The sequence below is a fragment of the Mesoplodon mirus genome (assembly GCF_964341445.2).
Source record: "Mesoplodon mirus genome assembly, chromosome: 2".
NCBI lineage: Eukaryota > Metazoa > Chordata > Mammalia > Artiodactyla > Ziphiidae > Mesoplodon > Mesoplodon mirus.
In genome coordinates this window covers 214,785,107-214,799,943 of record NC_138977.1, presented here as the reverse complement: position 1 = coordinate 214,799,943, position 14,837 = coordinate 214,785,107, and the positions used below count along the sequence as shown (strand labels likewise).

Below are 14,837 nucleotides of genomic sequence, written 5' to 3'. Positions count from 1 at the left end.
GGAATCAAGGCAGGAAATGGGAGGCAAAGGGCCTAGAGATGGGCTGGGGCAAGTGTTAGGAGCGACAACACAGAGAGAAGAAAAGACAGAGCGAGGATGCCTGTGTCCACCGAGTTTCAGAGCCTCCAGTTTGGTGGGAAGATGACTGGAGGATGTGTCCTTTCACTCCCACAGTCCCAATTTACTGGAGAGAAGACCCAGCTGAGCGTTTGAGACTCTTACCTGTTAGCTAGGAGTGGATGTGTGACTTCAGGAGGAAAGGGAGAAAGGTGATGAAGGAGAGTCAATCCTTGATCTCTCTGGAGAGTGGGGGGTGGCACATCAGAATGGGGATGGTGTGGGAGTCGTTTATGAAAACCTCCAGTGTGCTTTTCCAGAGTTGAGAGGAAGTGTGCGGCCCAGCTGGCACCGCAGAGCTGTGAGAACAGAATGTGACCTTTGTACACGGAGTCAGGAAACCCAGTAGCCCTGCCCATCTAGGGTCCTAGGGACCAAGGAGGGCCCAGGACACACAGGCCACAGAAGGGAGGCCCAGAGGAGCCATGGGCCCTGGGCCATGAGCCCTTGACTCCCAGCATGACCTGGGCAAGCAGACGTGCTCCTGGAATCACAGGCCTCTCTGGTATGAAATAAGGGGTCCTGTGTCCCACTACTTCCAAAGGGACATTCTTGGATTCTTCAATCTTCAATTACGTAGATCTTCGGAGAGTCACCTTTTGTTTACTCTACCTGATAGGAATATTTGAAGGAAACTTATAAACATAAATAGCCCCTTTATAGAAATCAAATCATTATAGGAATATTGACCAGAATAGACTAGGAGTGTTTTTTCTAAGCTGAAAATTTCCTAGAGGTACAGCTAAAAGCTCACATTCTCCCCAGTTTGTAGGCCTGTATCCCTCTGCTGTGCCAGCCCTGCTATGGAGGTAAGGGCACCAGGAGACCAGGGAGTGGCGCTGGCACTTCCTGCTTTTCCCTATCAAGCTACCTCTGGCACAGAGTCCAACCAGAGGGGCACCTAGGAATCCCCCTCCTCCGACCGCCCCACTCTCCTCGCCTCTATCTACTCCCTCAGCCTAGATTTGCTTGCTTTCTTTAGGCCAAATATTTATTGTTTTTTTTTTTTTTTTTTTTTTTTTTTTTTGCGGTACGCAGGCCTCTCACTGTTGTGGCCTCTCCCGTTGCGGAGCACAGCCTCCGGACGCGCAGGCTCAGCGGCCATGGCTCACGGGCCCAGCCGCTCCGCGGCATGTGGGATCTTCCCGGACCTGGGCACGAACCCATGTCCCCTGCATCGGCAGGTGGACTCTCAACCACTGCGCCACCAGGGAAGCCCTATTGGTTTTTTTGTTTGTTTTTTGTTTTTAAATTCTGGAGTATTTCAGACATGCTGGCTGAGAGGCTCAATCACCTGAATATTGAATGAACACTTCCTACTTCAAGATTCCAGGCCTTGGTTTCCTCAAATGTAAAAGTACGAGAGGGTTGGACTCCAGCCAGCGGTCCTCACTGTATAACATAAAATACACTCTTGTGGCAACGACTCAGATTTAAGAAATGTTAACTTCATGCCATGTTGACTTCAGAGACTTAAAATTATAAAGAAACCCACTAGGATGGGAGTAATTTCAAAAAATGGAAAATAAGTGTTGGTGAGCAGGTGGAGAAATTGCAGCACTTGCGCGTTGCTGGTGGGAATGTAAGATGGTGGAGCCACTGGGGAAAATATTTTGGTGGTTTCTCAAAAAGTTAAACACAGAAGTACCATATGATGCAGCATTTCTACTCCTCGGTAGTTGGGTCAGAGATGGTGTTCAAATGGGACTGGCTTGGGTCCTGCCCAGCGGTGACCTTGGGCAAGTTACTTAGGTTCTCCATGTGTGAAATAAGGGGAAATAGTATCTGCTGCCTGGATGGTTGTGAGAATCAAACAGGATAAATTTTGTAAAACTGGGCTCCCCTCTTCATTGCCTCAGCTGGCAATTGCCTCAGCCCCTTTGCAGTTGAAGAAAGCTGTCTGGTGCCTAGAATTGGTTTAGGAATTAAGGGAGAAGGAGCCCTTCAGTCATCTGTGTCGCCGACACTTTCACCTGCACACCCAGAGGGCCCGGTGCACCTCCACCCCACACCCACCCACCACCTACACTCCAGGCTGCAGGTACTCAGTTTGGTTTTAGGACTGCCTGCAACAGAGCAGCCCATTTGGGATCCTATGGTATGGGGTGGGGTCGGTCATGGCCCTCAGAAGGTTGAGAAGGTGCTGGAAACCAGCTTGTCTGATCCCCCGGAGGCCAGAAACTCAATGAATTATAATTTGAATGTGAGTGGCTCCTTTGTGGAAGTTGCAAAGTGACTAAAGACACAGGGTTAAACCGCACCCAGGACTTGGAGAGAGGGGGACACAGTACTGAGCTTTCCAGAGGCCTGATTCCTACTGATGGTTTGAAGTAGTGTTTCGGTTTCATTCTTGCAAAGGGCAGTGAAGTCCCATTTTAAATTCACTCTGCATACATTTCCGATTGATTTCTGTTTGTCTAGAGGCTCTGGGATTTGCCAAGTTTCCGTGATAAACTAGAGCAGATTTAGGAAGAGATAATTAACGGGCTGGACCCTGGCGGGGAGGGGGGGGGTAGGTAGGCATGATAGGGATATCGAGCCTCCCCCTCCCCAGCCTGCAGAGAGGGGTTGCGGTTACAGGAAGTGCTTACAGAGACAGCTACCAGAGGACCGGCTGGGGTAAAGAAAGCCCTGTCCAGTTAGAGCCCCGGGAAAGCCGGAACTCAGGGGTGTGACACAGCACAGGGTTTGGAATCAGGAAACCTGAGTTTTGAGTCCGAGTTCTGAAAGAGAGATTACCTAACTTGGTGACTTTGGTGAGGCCCTAACTCCTCTCATTCATAGGATGGAGGTAGTTTAACCCTACCTTTTATACTTAGTGACCTCAGTCAGAGCCAAGCCTGCTCTCATCCCTCTGGGAGGGTCAGATGGAACAAAGGCCCTGCTGAGTGGGGCTGGACCATGTAACCTCTCCCTGCTGGCCCCAGCTGACAGCTGGAGCTGAAATCTGCCCAAGAGTGACCAGCCACCAGACTTGAGGCTGGTTTCAAAACGACGAGCTGCATGATCAGATTCTTCTTGAGAACTTGAAAGGAAACCCGGGACCCGGTGATGGACACTGTCCATGGGAGGGTGGGCACCAGGCCTGGCCATTTGCAAGATGGGGAAAGGGAGGGACGAGGGAGAACACAGAAAAGCAAAAGCACCCTCCGTCCCAACCCGGTTCCCTGTCCCAGCTTCCCAAGGCCCCCTGAACACTATTTCCTGTCCCCTGGTCCCCTGAGATGCTTGCATTCTTGCTGCAACCTTCACTTTTCCTATTTTTTGAACCCCCGTGAGCCGGGCCCACCTGGAAGAGTGGCTGCGAGAATTGAAATGTACGGGGGTGAGTTTGAAGGCTCAGATCCAGGACTCTAAGCCCCCTGGAGATGCTGGGGGCCCTTCACATTCAGCCCCCAACACCCCAACCTGCTAACACTTCTCTGCGGCTGACTCAGGGATGCTCAGCTCGTTTCCTGCTTGTCGTCCCACCCCACACTCCTAGCAGCGGTCCCTCGGCCACCTGACTCACACGCTCTGCAGTGCCTGGTAGCGCCTGGCACCTGACAGGGGCTCAGGTAATAAATATCTGAGGACTGACTGACTGGGGACACTCACCACCTGGTCATCTAAGTTGCTGGAAACCGCAGCGTCCGCCTTGGCCCTTCCATCTCCCTCACGCCTTGTGCTCAGGCACAGAGCCTCGGTGTGGCCTCTTTGCCATTGTCCCCACTGTCCTTTCTGCCTGGAAGGCTGCAGTCACTTTGCCTCTCCTGTCATCACCCTAGCTCTAACTCATCTTTTAAGACTCAGCTCAGCCATCCCCTCTTCTAGAAGGCTTAGGAGGCTTTTCCAGGCTGGATCAGGGCCCTCCACTGGGCTTCCAGAATCCCTTGTGCTTGGGTCTAATCAGAGCCCCTACCTGGCCGGGCCATCACTGTTCACTTGTCTGTGTGCTCGCCAAGACAATGACAGACACCCTGGCACTTCCTATGAGCCCCAGGAAAGTTTTGTGAATAAACATCTGGAAGCAGACCACATGAGCCTAATGCCTGCTGTGTTCTCTTTTAGCTGCGTGACTTTGGGCAAGTTGTTTAACCTCTGTAAGCCTCAGTTTCTTCAACTACATGACAGAAATAATTCACAGGGTTATTGGGAAAATTAAAGGCTGTGCATGTACAGCCCTTAGCATCATGCCTGGTTTGTGAGGATGGCTCCATGGATGTTAGCTGCTAATGGAACTGAGAAAAACATTTCTAAGACTGCTGGGACGGAAGGTCTCCAAACATCAGAGCTAACTCTGCTGTTCCAAGGAAGAATTAGGAAGTCTTTTAGAAAACAGCAACAACAAATCATCCTTAAGTGTTCCTTCAAGGAAGTTGGGGGAGACGTGTTGAAAAACCAGGCGTTCAGCAAAAACTGTGATTGAGATTTTAAAGTGAAAATGGAAGTTTAAAGGAAAACATGGATCTTCTTTGGGGGCAGGTGGGGAGGACATGGGCGTGTTGAGAGGGCGTGAGAGAGTGAAGGGATCGATGGCAACCCCCTCCCCCCCCAAAACAACAACAAAATGTAAAGGACAGAAGTGTGGACCTTGGTGGCAGCGGTGGTGCAGGGTGCAGTTAGAGCCCTATGGAAGAGGTGGTACCCCTCCAGGACGGTTGGCGCTGTGCCAGCCCAGAAACCCGGCGCCCCAGGATTCATCTAGGCGGCTCTAGAAATCCTAGTCCTTCTCAGAAGAGCCTGGCACAAGGCGCCCAGGAAACCTGGGCTGGGGTAAAAGACAGCAAGTAGATGTGTGTGCCATCGGCTGCCCAGAGAGATTGCGAGAGAGTGGGAGCGATTCACGAAGAACTGGGGGCGGGCTCGGTTGACCCCAGCGCTCTCCCCACGACCCCCCTCGAGAAATGCCAAAAGCGAAAGCGCGCGGGCCCGGGGGTCAAGCGGGGGGCGCTCTAGGCACCTATCTGCCTTCCGACCGAGACCTCAGTCTCCCGCTCTCGGCAGTGGGTTCGCAGCCCGGCGGCTGGAAGAACGGCTCTCATAGGCCCGCCCGAGCCCGCCCCTCCCCGGGGCCTCCCCCAGGGTTTGGGCATGTCTCGGTCTCTCTCCCGCCATCCCGGGGCCGGGACGTGAAGCAGCTGCCAAGTGGCCGCGGCCGCAGGAGTGGGGCCCGGGGCGCGCACGGACTTGAGCGCTGAAGGTCCCCCCGGGCCGGCCGCGGAGTTCCTCGGCGGGGCCGGCGCGCCGGGAGGGGACCGGGTCCGAGGGCCCCGGGCGCGGCAGGCGCGCCAGGAGGTCCCGCCGCGAGCGTGACCTCACGGGGAGGGGCCAGCGCGGCAGCCCTGGGCGCGGAGCCGAGCGCAGAGAGCGCAGCGCCGGAGCCGAGCCGCGAGGAGCGCACGCCGCGGCCCAGATGGAGCGGTTCAAAGGTGAGGACGCGGGTCCCGGGCCGGCGCGCCCCCAACACCTACTCGCCCCGCGCCACGCCGGAAAGCAAGGCCGGGGATAGCGAGAGGCGTCACCAGGTGCGCCTCGCGTCCCGCCGGGGCTCAGGTGAGCCAGGCCGGCTGCCCCCGCCCAGCCCGGATCTGGGCCGAAGACCCGGGCCACAGCGTTGCCGCGGGCTGGTAGAGCGGACTCCTAGGTGGCGGCTGCGGCCCGGGCGCTTTGATCCTCCCAGGCGCGGAGGGCTGGGGTCGGCGTGGCGAGGCTTCTCACCTGTTGGAGGACCCGGGGTGCGCTTGGAGACCCACCCTCTAAGCCCCGGTCGCCCCGGAAAGATGGAGCGAGGCCGAGGAGTTCCCGAGTGAGGTCGGAACAGTGCGGGGCTGCTTGGGTGGCAAAGGGGCAGGTAGTTGGGGGTTTCTCGAGCGGGCGCCAGCCGGAGTGGAGGGCTTCTTGCACACCCGGAGAAAGCCTGCGAGGGGATGCGCTTGGGCGTAAGTTGGGGGTGGGCGCGCAGCTTTTTTCCGGGCTTGGTCGGGCCATCCCAGTCGTTCAGCCGCTCCGGTAAACTCTCTCTCCGAGCCCTTCTCCGCCGCTTTACCCCCAAGCAAGAGCGAGGTGCAGGGATTGGGGGCAGAGCGGGGTGCCCGGCAGGTGGAGCGCGTCTCAGCCCAAGGGCTTAGCTTGTAATCAGCTGGGCAAGTTTTGGGGTTGGCCTGGGCCGGGGATCTCGGCCAAACCCTGGTGTGCTGGTTGTGCCCGACTCGCTCCCGTGCTTAGAGCGCCGGGACTGGAGTCTAGAAGCCTCGGATTGCACAGCGTCTGGAAAAGGAGGTTAAAGAGCTGCCCCTTAAGCATGACGCTGCGGGGACCCCCCGGGACCCCTCCGCCAACTCCTTTCCTTTGGCAAAGCTTCTTGCACATCTCGTCCTGGACTCGTCTCTGCCAAACCTGCAAAAGGAAATACTGTTTCTATATTTATTTCCCCCTGGGAGAGAGTAATAAAGGAGACCGCTCAGATTCCCAAGGAATCTCACTCCAGTGGTTTCTCATTTCTGAACTGACAAACTTTTAGGGCTCAGCTTTGGTCCCCTAAACTAGTTGTATCTTTTGATTTTTCTTTCTTATTTTCCTTATTTGGGTCACCTGGTTACAGGTGAGGGTGAAAGAACTAAATCTTGGGCAGGGCTTCACATGGAAAGGAAGGGTCTTTGCCAGGAGCACAGAAACCAGCTGCGGAGACCGAGTTAAATCAGTTGACAGCCTTTCTTTTTTTGTTTTCCGTGAGCCCTCCCTGGAGCCTCTCTCACATTTCTAACCGGGTGGTTTTTTGTCTCAGATTCTGCTGAGATCACATCAGTTTTGTGCCCAAATGTGTGCTTCGGTAGTCTCAGAACACTTGAGGAAGCCACAGGCCCTCTCCTTCTAAAATGGCAGTTTGCTGCTCCCCACCCCGCTAGGACCCCTCCGCCCTTTGGGAGGGACCCTCCCAGGGAATTCGAGACTTGAGTCGCCTCCCTGAGGGCCACTTCCAGCTCAGAGTCTGCCCTTCCTGAATTGTGTTAGCTGCTGATTTAAGGTCCTGGTGTAAGCTACTTTCTCAATTCAGTATATTAATCTTTCTGAGCTAGGGCAAATGATAAGATTTTGTGTCGTCTTTCCAAATGCCCAGTTATTATCAGAAGGTTTCTGTATTAATAGCTTTTGACTTGGCCCTTAACCTGAGAAAGTCTTCTTACTTATCTTTTCCTCTTGGGGGTTTAACATCCTCCCACCCTCAAAGATCTCTAAGAGGTTTTTGCCAACTGAAGGAAATTTAGTTTCAAAGTGTTTATGTTTTTGGTAACACATGTATCTGCCTCCTCATTGTGCAGTAAATCAAGCACAGCGAGTGATAAGTGAATACATCTGAGAATTATCTGGATTGCAGAGGCTAATCCAGCTCATCTTTTAGTGTTTGACTCTGGAGAAAAATCTCCAGGTTTCACTGATGAATGCTACTAATATGTTTACTAGACCTTTAAGCCGGGGAATTTGGGGATCCCCCGCCTCACCAGGGATGTAGAATTCCCCATTCACTGGAGAAGCTGAGTTGTGCTTTGAACAGTCATTGACTTGAAAAGTTGATCTGTGCAAAATTAAGCATGTTGGACCCAATCTTCCATTAACCAGTGCAACTCTAACTAGTATCTGTAGTCTCTTGCTTGTCAGAGTGAGGGTTTTTTTTTTTTTTTTTTTTGCGGTACGCGGGCCTCTCACTGTTGTGGCCTCTCCCGTTGCGGAGCACAGGCTCCGGACGCGCAGGCTCAGTGGCCATGGCTCACGGGCCCAGCCGCTCCGCGGCATGTGGGACCTTCCCGCACCGGGGCACGAACCCGTATCCCCCGCATCGGCAGGCGGACCCTCAACCACTGCGCCACCAGGGAAGCCTTTTCTTTTTTTTTGGTAAGATTGAATAATTATGGAATGACTAGGTATGGTGGTTTTAACAACAAAATTAAATGGAAGAGCAAGATATACTTGGGCTCTCAGAACATAGGTAAAAATTGTAAAGAATTGTTTGTAACACTTTTAAAATTTGTTATTTAAATGTCTCCTTCTATGCTTCTAAATTCCCAGTTTTGAGCTCTCTCTCCCCCCAAATAGGTTGAATGCCTCATCACCATCTCCAGATTCTCAAAATGTTTTCTCTCATTTGTAAATCTCACAAATCAGTCCATGTAGGAGAAATCGTTTTCCACGTTCCCCAGCCTACATGTCACATATTGTGCATCTCCAAAACCAGCCTATCATTTTTAGGCTCTGGGCTGACTTTCCATTGTTCTGTAAGAGGTAAAGAGTGGTTGGAATATCACCCTGTGTGTAATGCAGAAACATTTCCAGGCTTTCTCCTCATCCCTTCTAAGCCATTCTGGAGACAGCCATGATTCTCTTAAGCAAAAACAAGGTGGTGGTGGAGGCAGTAGGTGAGGGTGTCTTCCCCAGAGAGGTGGAGCTTTTATGAGTTGTCCTAGAAAGTAATGGTAGAATTGCTGTATCTTGTACGTGAATCTCTTTGGTGTTGACTGAGCTGTGCTAAGCCCTGCGGGGTACGTTGAGACGGTTCCCATCCTTGGGTGTTTACATATTTATGAATCTCGTAAGGGCATCCTTGTATCACTGTGCATAAGCCCACTGGCTGAACTCACACACTGTAGTTAAGGATTCTGGTTCCTACTCCTCTTCCAGCTGGTGAGTGTGTCCAGGGCCAAATGCAACTGACCTTCTATCTGTGGTATTGCACTCGGAAGTCCATGCCAAAGCTTCCTGAAATTGCGTCACACTTGGATACAAACATGCAAGGTTGAGATAGTCACTTTAATTTGGATCACAGTAATTGGTTGAAAGTGTATCATTCTTTTCCTGTGTTCTTTGGTTTCTGAATCATATCACCTGATTCTCGGGAGAGGGCACTTGGTTCTAGGGTACTGGAAGGTAGAGACGAGCTGTGAAGAGTCAAGCCAGTAAAAATACTTGAAAGCTTATGTGGGAATCATGAGATCTGTGGTCAGGGAAGGTCCAAAAAAGGAAAACTAATTAAAAGAGATAAACAGATTGATAATATTCATTTCACCTTCAGAAGAATCATCTGAATATGTTGTTTTTCCATGTCTAGGAGCTCAGGTTTTCCCAGTTGAAGTTCTGCTTAAAGCAGAGTGTCTTAACTTTAGACACATGTGGGAAACATCCAGGGAGCTTTAAAAAATACGGATGCATAGACCCCACCCAAGGCATTCTGATTTAATTGGTCTAAGGGTTCGGCTTAAGCGTGTTTTTAGGTGATTCTAGTGTGTAGCCAACAATGAGAACCATTGAAAAAAGATAATTATATAACACTTTCCTCACCTGGAAAACTAAGCAAGTGTGGAGTGAAACAGATACCCCCTCCATACTTACATGATGTGGTTTAACCAAATCTTGTGATACCTACAGAAATCTAATGTAATTCACCTGAAGCATGGGCTTTAAAAGGCTGTGGGGAAGCTACTGAAAAACAATCTCCAACATGATGCTTGAGAATCCTAAGCTCAGGGTTTGCTCATGGTTGTACTTGACCCCAAGCCCTCCTGACTTTGAAGCTCTTTGTGTGGGAGCCCCTGATGCCTTGGCAATGAAATGGTCTGAAACAAATACTGAGAGGTCACCTTTGGTGCTGAAAGGCCAGGAGGGGTGGGGGAATTCTGCTCTGGGCCCTTCCCGTCTTCTGAAGGGGCGGGAGCTCTGGGAACTGGGCTGGTTCCAAGGACCATTAAAGGGCCGGGAGGGGCCAAGGAGCTTCAAAGCTGAGGAAGCTGTGCCAGTTTTCTTCCAAATCCCTTTAATGATGGGAAATGTTTCTCTAAAGACTTCTGTCATCCAGAGAAGGGAGACTTTCCCCAAGCCAAGGGAAGATGGCACATCTGCCCAGAACCCAGGCTGAAATGGAAGGGAGAACAGTCAGGGTGCAAGGAAGAAGCAGCAGCTTGGGAACCGGGAGTCCCAGGGGATCTCCTTGGTCAGGTGAGATGCTGAGCTCTCCAGGCCTCCGTTTCCCCTTCTAGAAAACAACCTCCAGTGTTTGTCCATCAGATTTTCCAAGCACTCTTCAATGCTACTTGCTCTGTGGTTGCTGAGGAATCTCTGGAGGGAGGCTATGTCTTGAGGAGGGGAGGAAAATGAGGGAGGGAATGTGGGCAGCCCAACAAACTCCAGTTTAGGATTGTGATTCTTATAAATAAAACCAATTTCCTGTTGAGAGTGGAGAACGGCAGCCTTGGTGGGAAAGAGAACGCCATCGGACATGCGAGGAATTTGTTTCTCAAGGACCTTTGTGTGAACGTGTCTCCAAAGCCCGGAGCCACTCTCTGAAATGCAGGATTATTCGCTTCCATTTGAGAGACAGATCCACTGAGGCCGAAAGAGATTAAGCAACAGCTCAGCAAGTCACAACCAAGATAAGAGATCCCTGAGAAGTGAGTTTCTAAAGGGTAGATTCCTGTTCTAATAACAGCAAGGGCTTATTTAGAAAGAAGTTCTAGGAGCCGTTTTCAGGCTCATTCCTTATCAGTGTCCTTTTAGCCAGGAAGGGATTAGCCACTCAGTGAAACTCTCCTCTGTCTTCAGGACCTGGCCCACATGGCTCCTCTTCCATGAAGCCTCCCCTGAGTTGCTCTGCGTTCCCTCACTATTTTAGGTGTAGCACATCGTAAGTGCTCAAAAACTGTTTGTTGAATTAAAGTCACATTGTCTTATCATTATATGCCTCTATGTCTGTCTCCCCTGAAGCCCCTTCAAGACAGGGGTATCTCTCTCCTCCAAGGATCCCTCCCCCTCAGCCCCTAGTGCACTGCCAGGCACATAGTAAGTGTCTGAGACATGACAGGGGGGATGAATGAAGGAATGAATTGCAGGCAACAGGAGTGCCTCCTCTCTGAGGTTCTGGCCCTCAGGAGCAGCCCTCGGTCACAAAGGGAAATGAGGCATGATCTCAAAGCCAGATTCCGGAAGTGGAGATGCAAGCCAGCAGTGGCCACCCTTGGCTTTCCCGACTTGAGCCTTGTTTCTGTCTGTTCCAGCACAGGGGTGTTGCTGTCTGGTGGTACAGAGAAGGATGCTGCAGGTTTCTGCCTGTGAGTATGAGCCTGCCTGTGCCCTCTGCAGAAGCTCACCCGGCCTCCAGGGCTCCTGAGGGCACAGACTTGGCTCTGCCCATGCTCTGGACTGATGGCTGAGGGATCTCGTGGAGCTGGGCGCCAGCCTGGGCACTCCGGGGCTCAGGGTTCTAATCTGGCCTTTGCCACTAACTCGCTGTGCGACCTTGGGCAAGTCAATTAATCTCTCTGGGCCTTGTCTCCTCACCTGTACGAGTGAGGCTAATGATTACTAACTGCTGCTTGATGGAATAATTGTTAAGAGCTTCTGTGCTGTACTTGTAAGGGGCAATGTATTAATTCAGGGGAGCAAATACCCTGAAACTTCGGTGATGTGGTCCTGGCCCCACCAGTTCCTGCCTTCTTGGGGGTTGGGTGGTTCCTCACCGTTAATTTGGGCACCAGCTGTGCCCATCACATGCTTTACGAAGCTATTGGGAGCTCTGAGCTGGGAACGTTCAGCCCGTTCCCAGGCAGCCTAGCTTCTCAGAGCATCTGTGTAATCCCCTTGAGGTCAGCTGGAAAGGAGCTGGGCAAGGAATTTCTTTGCTGTCTCAGTACGTTTATATAGGAGAGACCCTTAAATTCTAACTGGAACTTCAAGCTCTCTACTAATTTTCTGTCACTTGGCTCTCACCTTCTCCCTAGTTGGTCTCAAAACAAACTAACGAAAAACTCCATGGAGAGGGAGTAGGGAGAATGTGTAGAAAATGCCGGAGCCTGCGTTACCCTGGACGTCGTGCTGCACTGGTGCAGAACCAGATGAGCCCAGCGTATTGTATTTTCACGTCCTGTCTCTCCGTGGGCTTTAAATTCCAGGGAGGAGCAGGGAGGGGCACCGACAGCAACAGAAGCCCTGCTCTGTTGTTTCCTAAACAGGCCCCTGAGTTCTCCTCTCACTTCCTTGAGCCCCTCGCAGGGATATCAAAGACAGCAGCAGGCCTGTTGAGTGTGGTGAGCTGTGCCCCAGCAGATTGCAAATTGGCCTTCTGCTCCTGATTAAATGGAGGAAGGATGGTTAGCTGTTAGCTCTGAGAGAGCAGCCTGCTGCTCCCAGAAGGAATCTGAGTGGGGCCATGTGCATTCCTGCCTGTGGAGGTGTCTTTCCCAAAGAGGGTGACCAACTGTCCCAGTTTGCCTGGGACTTTCCTGGTTTTGCTACCGAAAGTGCCAAGTCTCAGGAAATCCCTTAGTCCCGGGCAGACCCGAGATGGTGGGTCACCTTGTTCCCAGGCCTCAGCTTTATTAAAAGGCTCTAAATCGAACATGTGGTTGCTCCGTAGCAAAGACGAACTAGAGCCAATTATTTCGTCTCTTTAACCAGAAAGCAGAAGTCCAAAGCTTAAAAACTAGCCGTTTGCAACTAACCACGAAGGATATATACCAGTATCCTAAGGGAGAGAAGCCAGACTCGAAAAGCCTATACACACTGCATGATTGCATTTATGTGACTTTCTGGAAAAGGCAAAACTGTCGGAAAGGGAAACAGGTCAGTAGCTGCTAGGGCTGGGACAAGGGGTTCACCACAAAGGAGCAGGAGGGAAATTTCTAGAATGATACAAATCTTCATTTTTTTGCATCTTTATAGTGGTGGTGGTCACACAGTTCTAGAGCTGTGCAGCCAACAGGGAAGCACTTTTGTTTTTTTCTTTCTTTGTGTAAATTATACCTCCAGAAAGCTGACTTTAAAACAAACACTAGCCATTTGTGACACTGTGGTATAAGATGAAGAATCCATCAAGCGTGTGGTTGGCCATCACAGGTTGTAAATAGCATCTGAGGTCTTGGTGTGGTCATGCCTGCAGCCATCTGGAGGTGCAGCAGAAGACAGTGAAGAATTTTGGTGCAAAACAAAATGACTATGTGACGGTATGCTAAACGCAAGAGACTTATCTGTGAGGCACAGACAGGGTGATGGTGGAAGCTCTCCCTCTATTTAGAGAAAAGGAAAAGCAGGTCTCCTAAAACCCAGGCAGCAGATGTGCCCAGGAGGGTCATGGAATATTGAAGCATTAGCTCTGGGTTCCCACCCTGGGAACTCTGCTGCTACACACACATGGATCTAATGTATTGACTTTGGCAGGCTTTATGCTGCAAGGTTTGGTTTTTTTTGTTTTTTTTTTTGTTTGTTTGTTTTTTTCACCAATGAAGTTATTGAATTGGAATTGAGTCTACACCATAATTATTTCCTGGCTGACCTTTTGATTTTGGCAATCCTGCGTGTCTGTGCTAGCTAGGATTGATTTTGAGTGGGGGGAGAATGCATGATTTAGCAAAATAATGCACCTATTCCCATGTGAGGTAAGGGATCAGCCCTTTTGTTTCCAGGCAGGGAAAAGCCTTGTGATGCACGAGCAGCAGCAGCCCTTGCTCACCAGTCCAGGAGACGGGATGCAGAATCCCCCGAGAATGAGGAAGTATCATTCTGGTGGTCTTAATGGAATCTGAAGAGCTTAGTGGTTCCCATTTCCCAGAAACTCAAACTCTAAGTCAAACTGTCTTGTTCTTCAGGTGAACTGTGTTTGGCTCTATGACCCGGGTAGCTGACTGTGTGTCTTCTCATCTTCATTAAGTACAGTGGGTTGGAAGGCTGCAGAACTTTCATCCCTGAGGACCATATGGGCCCAGATAACTTTCAGTCATGAATTACACTGGAGAATTTCACACATGCAACTCTTCTTAATCATAAATGTGTCCAGGACACTAGTTACCCACAGAGGCAGGTCTGTTCTACCTGTTCTTGGGGTATTCAGGAAGAGTTGCTGAGTAATAGCAGAATAATAATAGAATACTTGCAGTCCTTAGTCCTAATTTTCTCAACTCTGTTGGGGGACAGTGGTGGAGGGCGGGGTAGAGGTAGGGAATATTTTTTGTGCATATTTGCAGTGAATCTTCCCTGATGCAGGGTCAGGCCTGGCTTGTGGAGGGTCCACCTTGGAAGGGCCAGGTTTGGGGCAGCCCAAGGACCCACTTCTAGGTTGAGTACAAACATGAGTACTAGTTTGAATTCTAGTTTGAGGGCTGCAGAGGAGAAGCTGGGAGTGCACGGGTGGGGAAATTCCAGCTACTTCCTTCCCCAGACTGCAAACGATTACCACCATCTCCCCAGGCTACCCTGGCGTACTGGCATTTTTGGGGGTTCTGAGGACTGTCAGCCATCCTCTTAGACCAACAAGTGGGAATCCTGCCATTTCCTTCCACCCTCCACCCCCCTTTTTCTTCTCTCCCAGTTTTTACACAAGAGGATTTATTCATGTTAGCTATATTCAAGTCCCCAGAAGGGGGGAGAAGAAAGATTGTGTTGAATGAGCTTATTGTTTGGAGATTTCACTGACTTATTTAATACCCACAATCCTAGAACATATTGAGCTGATTTACTAAAATTCAAATATGGGCCTTTGGGAAGGAACTCCGAGGGTGCTGGGTGTCCCTGGTATCAGGGCTGGGACTTACTGGGTGGCAGGTTTGCTGGGGGCATCTTATCTTCATCTTCATGCTCTTGGGTCTCCTTGGGGGAAAATACTCTTTTACAATCCCAGACATCTTATGAGCCTGAGATGGTCACCACCCTACTGTGCTTTGCATCATCAGGCCTCTTGTGGCATCCCCTTCTAGCACTTTCTT

The 14,837-nt window shown here is 50.9% G+C and overlaps 1 protein-coding gene across 4 annotated transcripts in view; it reads left to right on the top strand.

The window, feature by feature from the left end:
• Positions 1-5,466: 5,466 nt before the first annotated feature.
• Positions 5,467-14,837, top strand: part of AFAP1L2 (actin filament associated protein 1 like 2) — a 100,109-nt gene continuing 90,738 nt past the window's right edge. For all 4 annotated transcript variants that reach the window (XM_082611586.1, XM_082611584.1, XM_082611585.1 and 1 more), the window contains exon 1: positions 5,467-5,528. In XM_082611586.1, the coding sequence (XP_082467712.1) occupies positions 5,513-5,528 (16 nt within the window). In that variant the 5' untranslated portion in view covers positions 5,467-5,512. The remainder of the gene's footprint in view (positions 5,529-14,837) is intronic.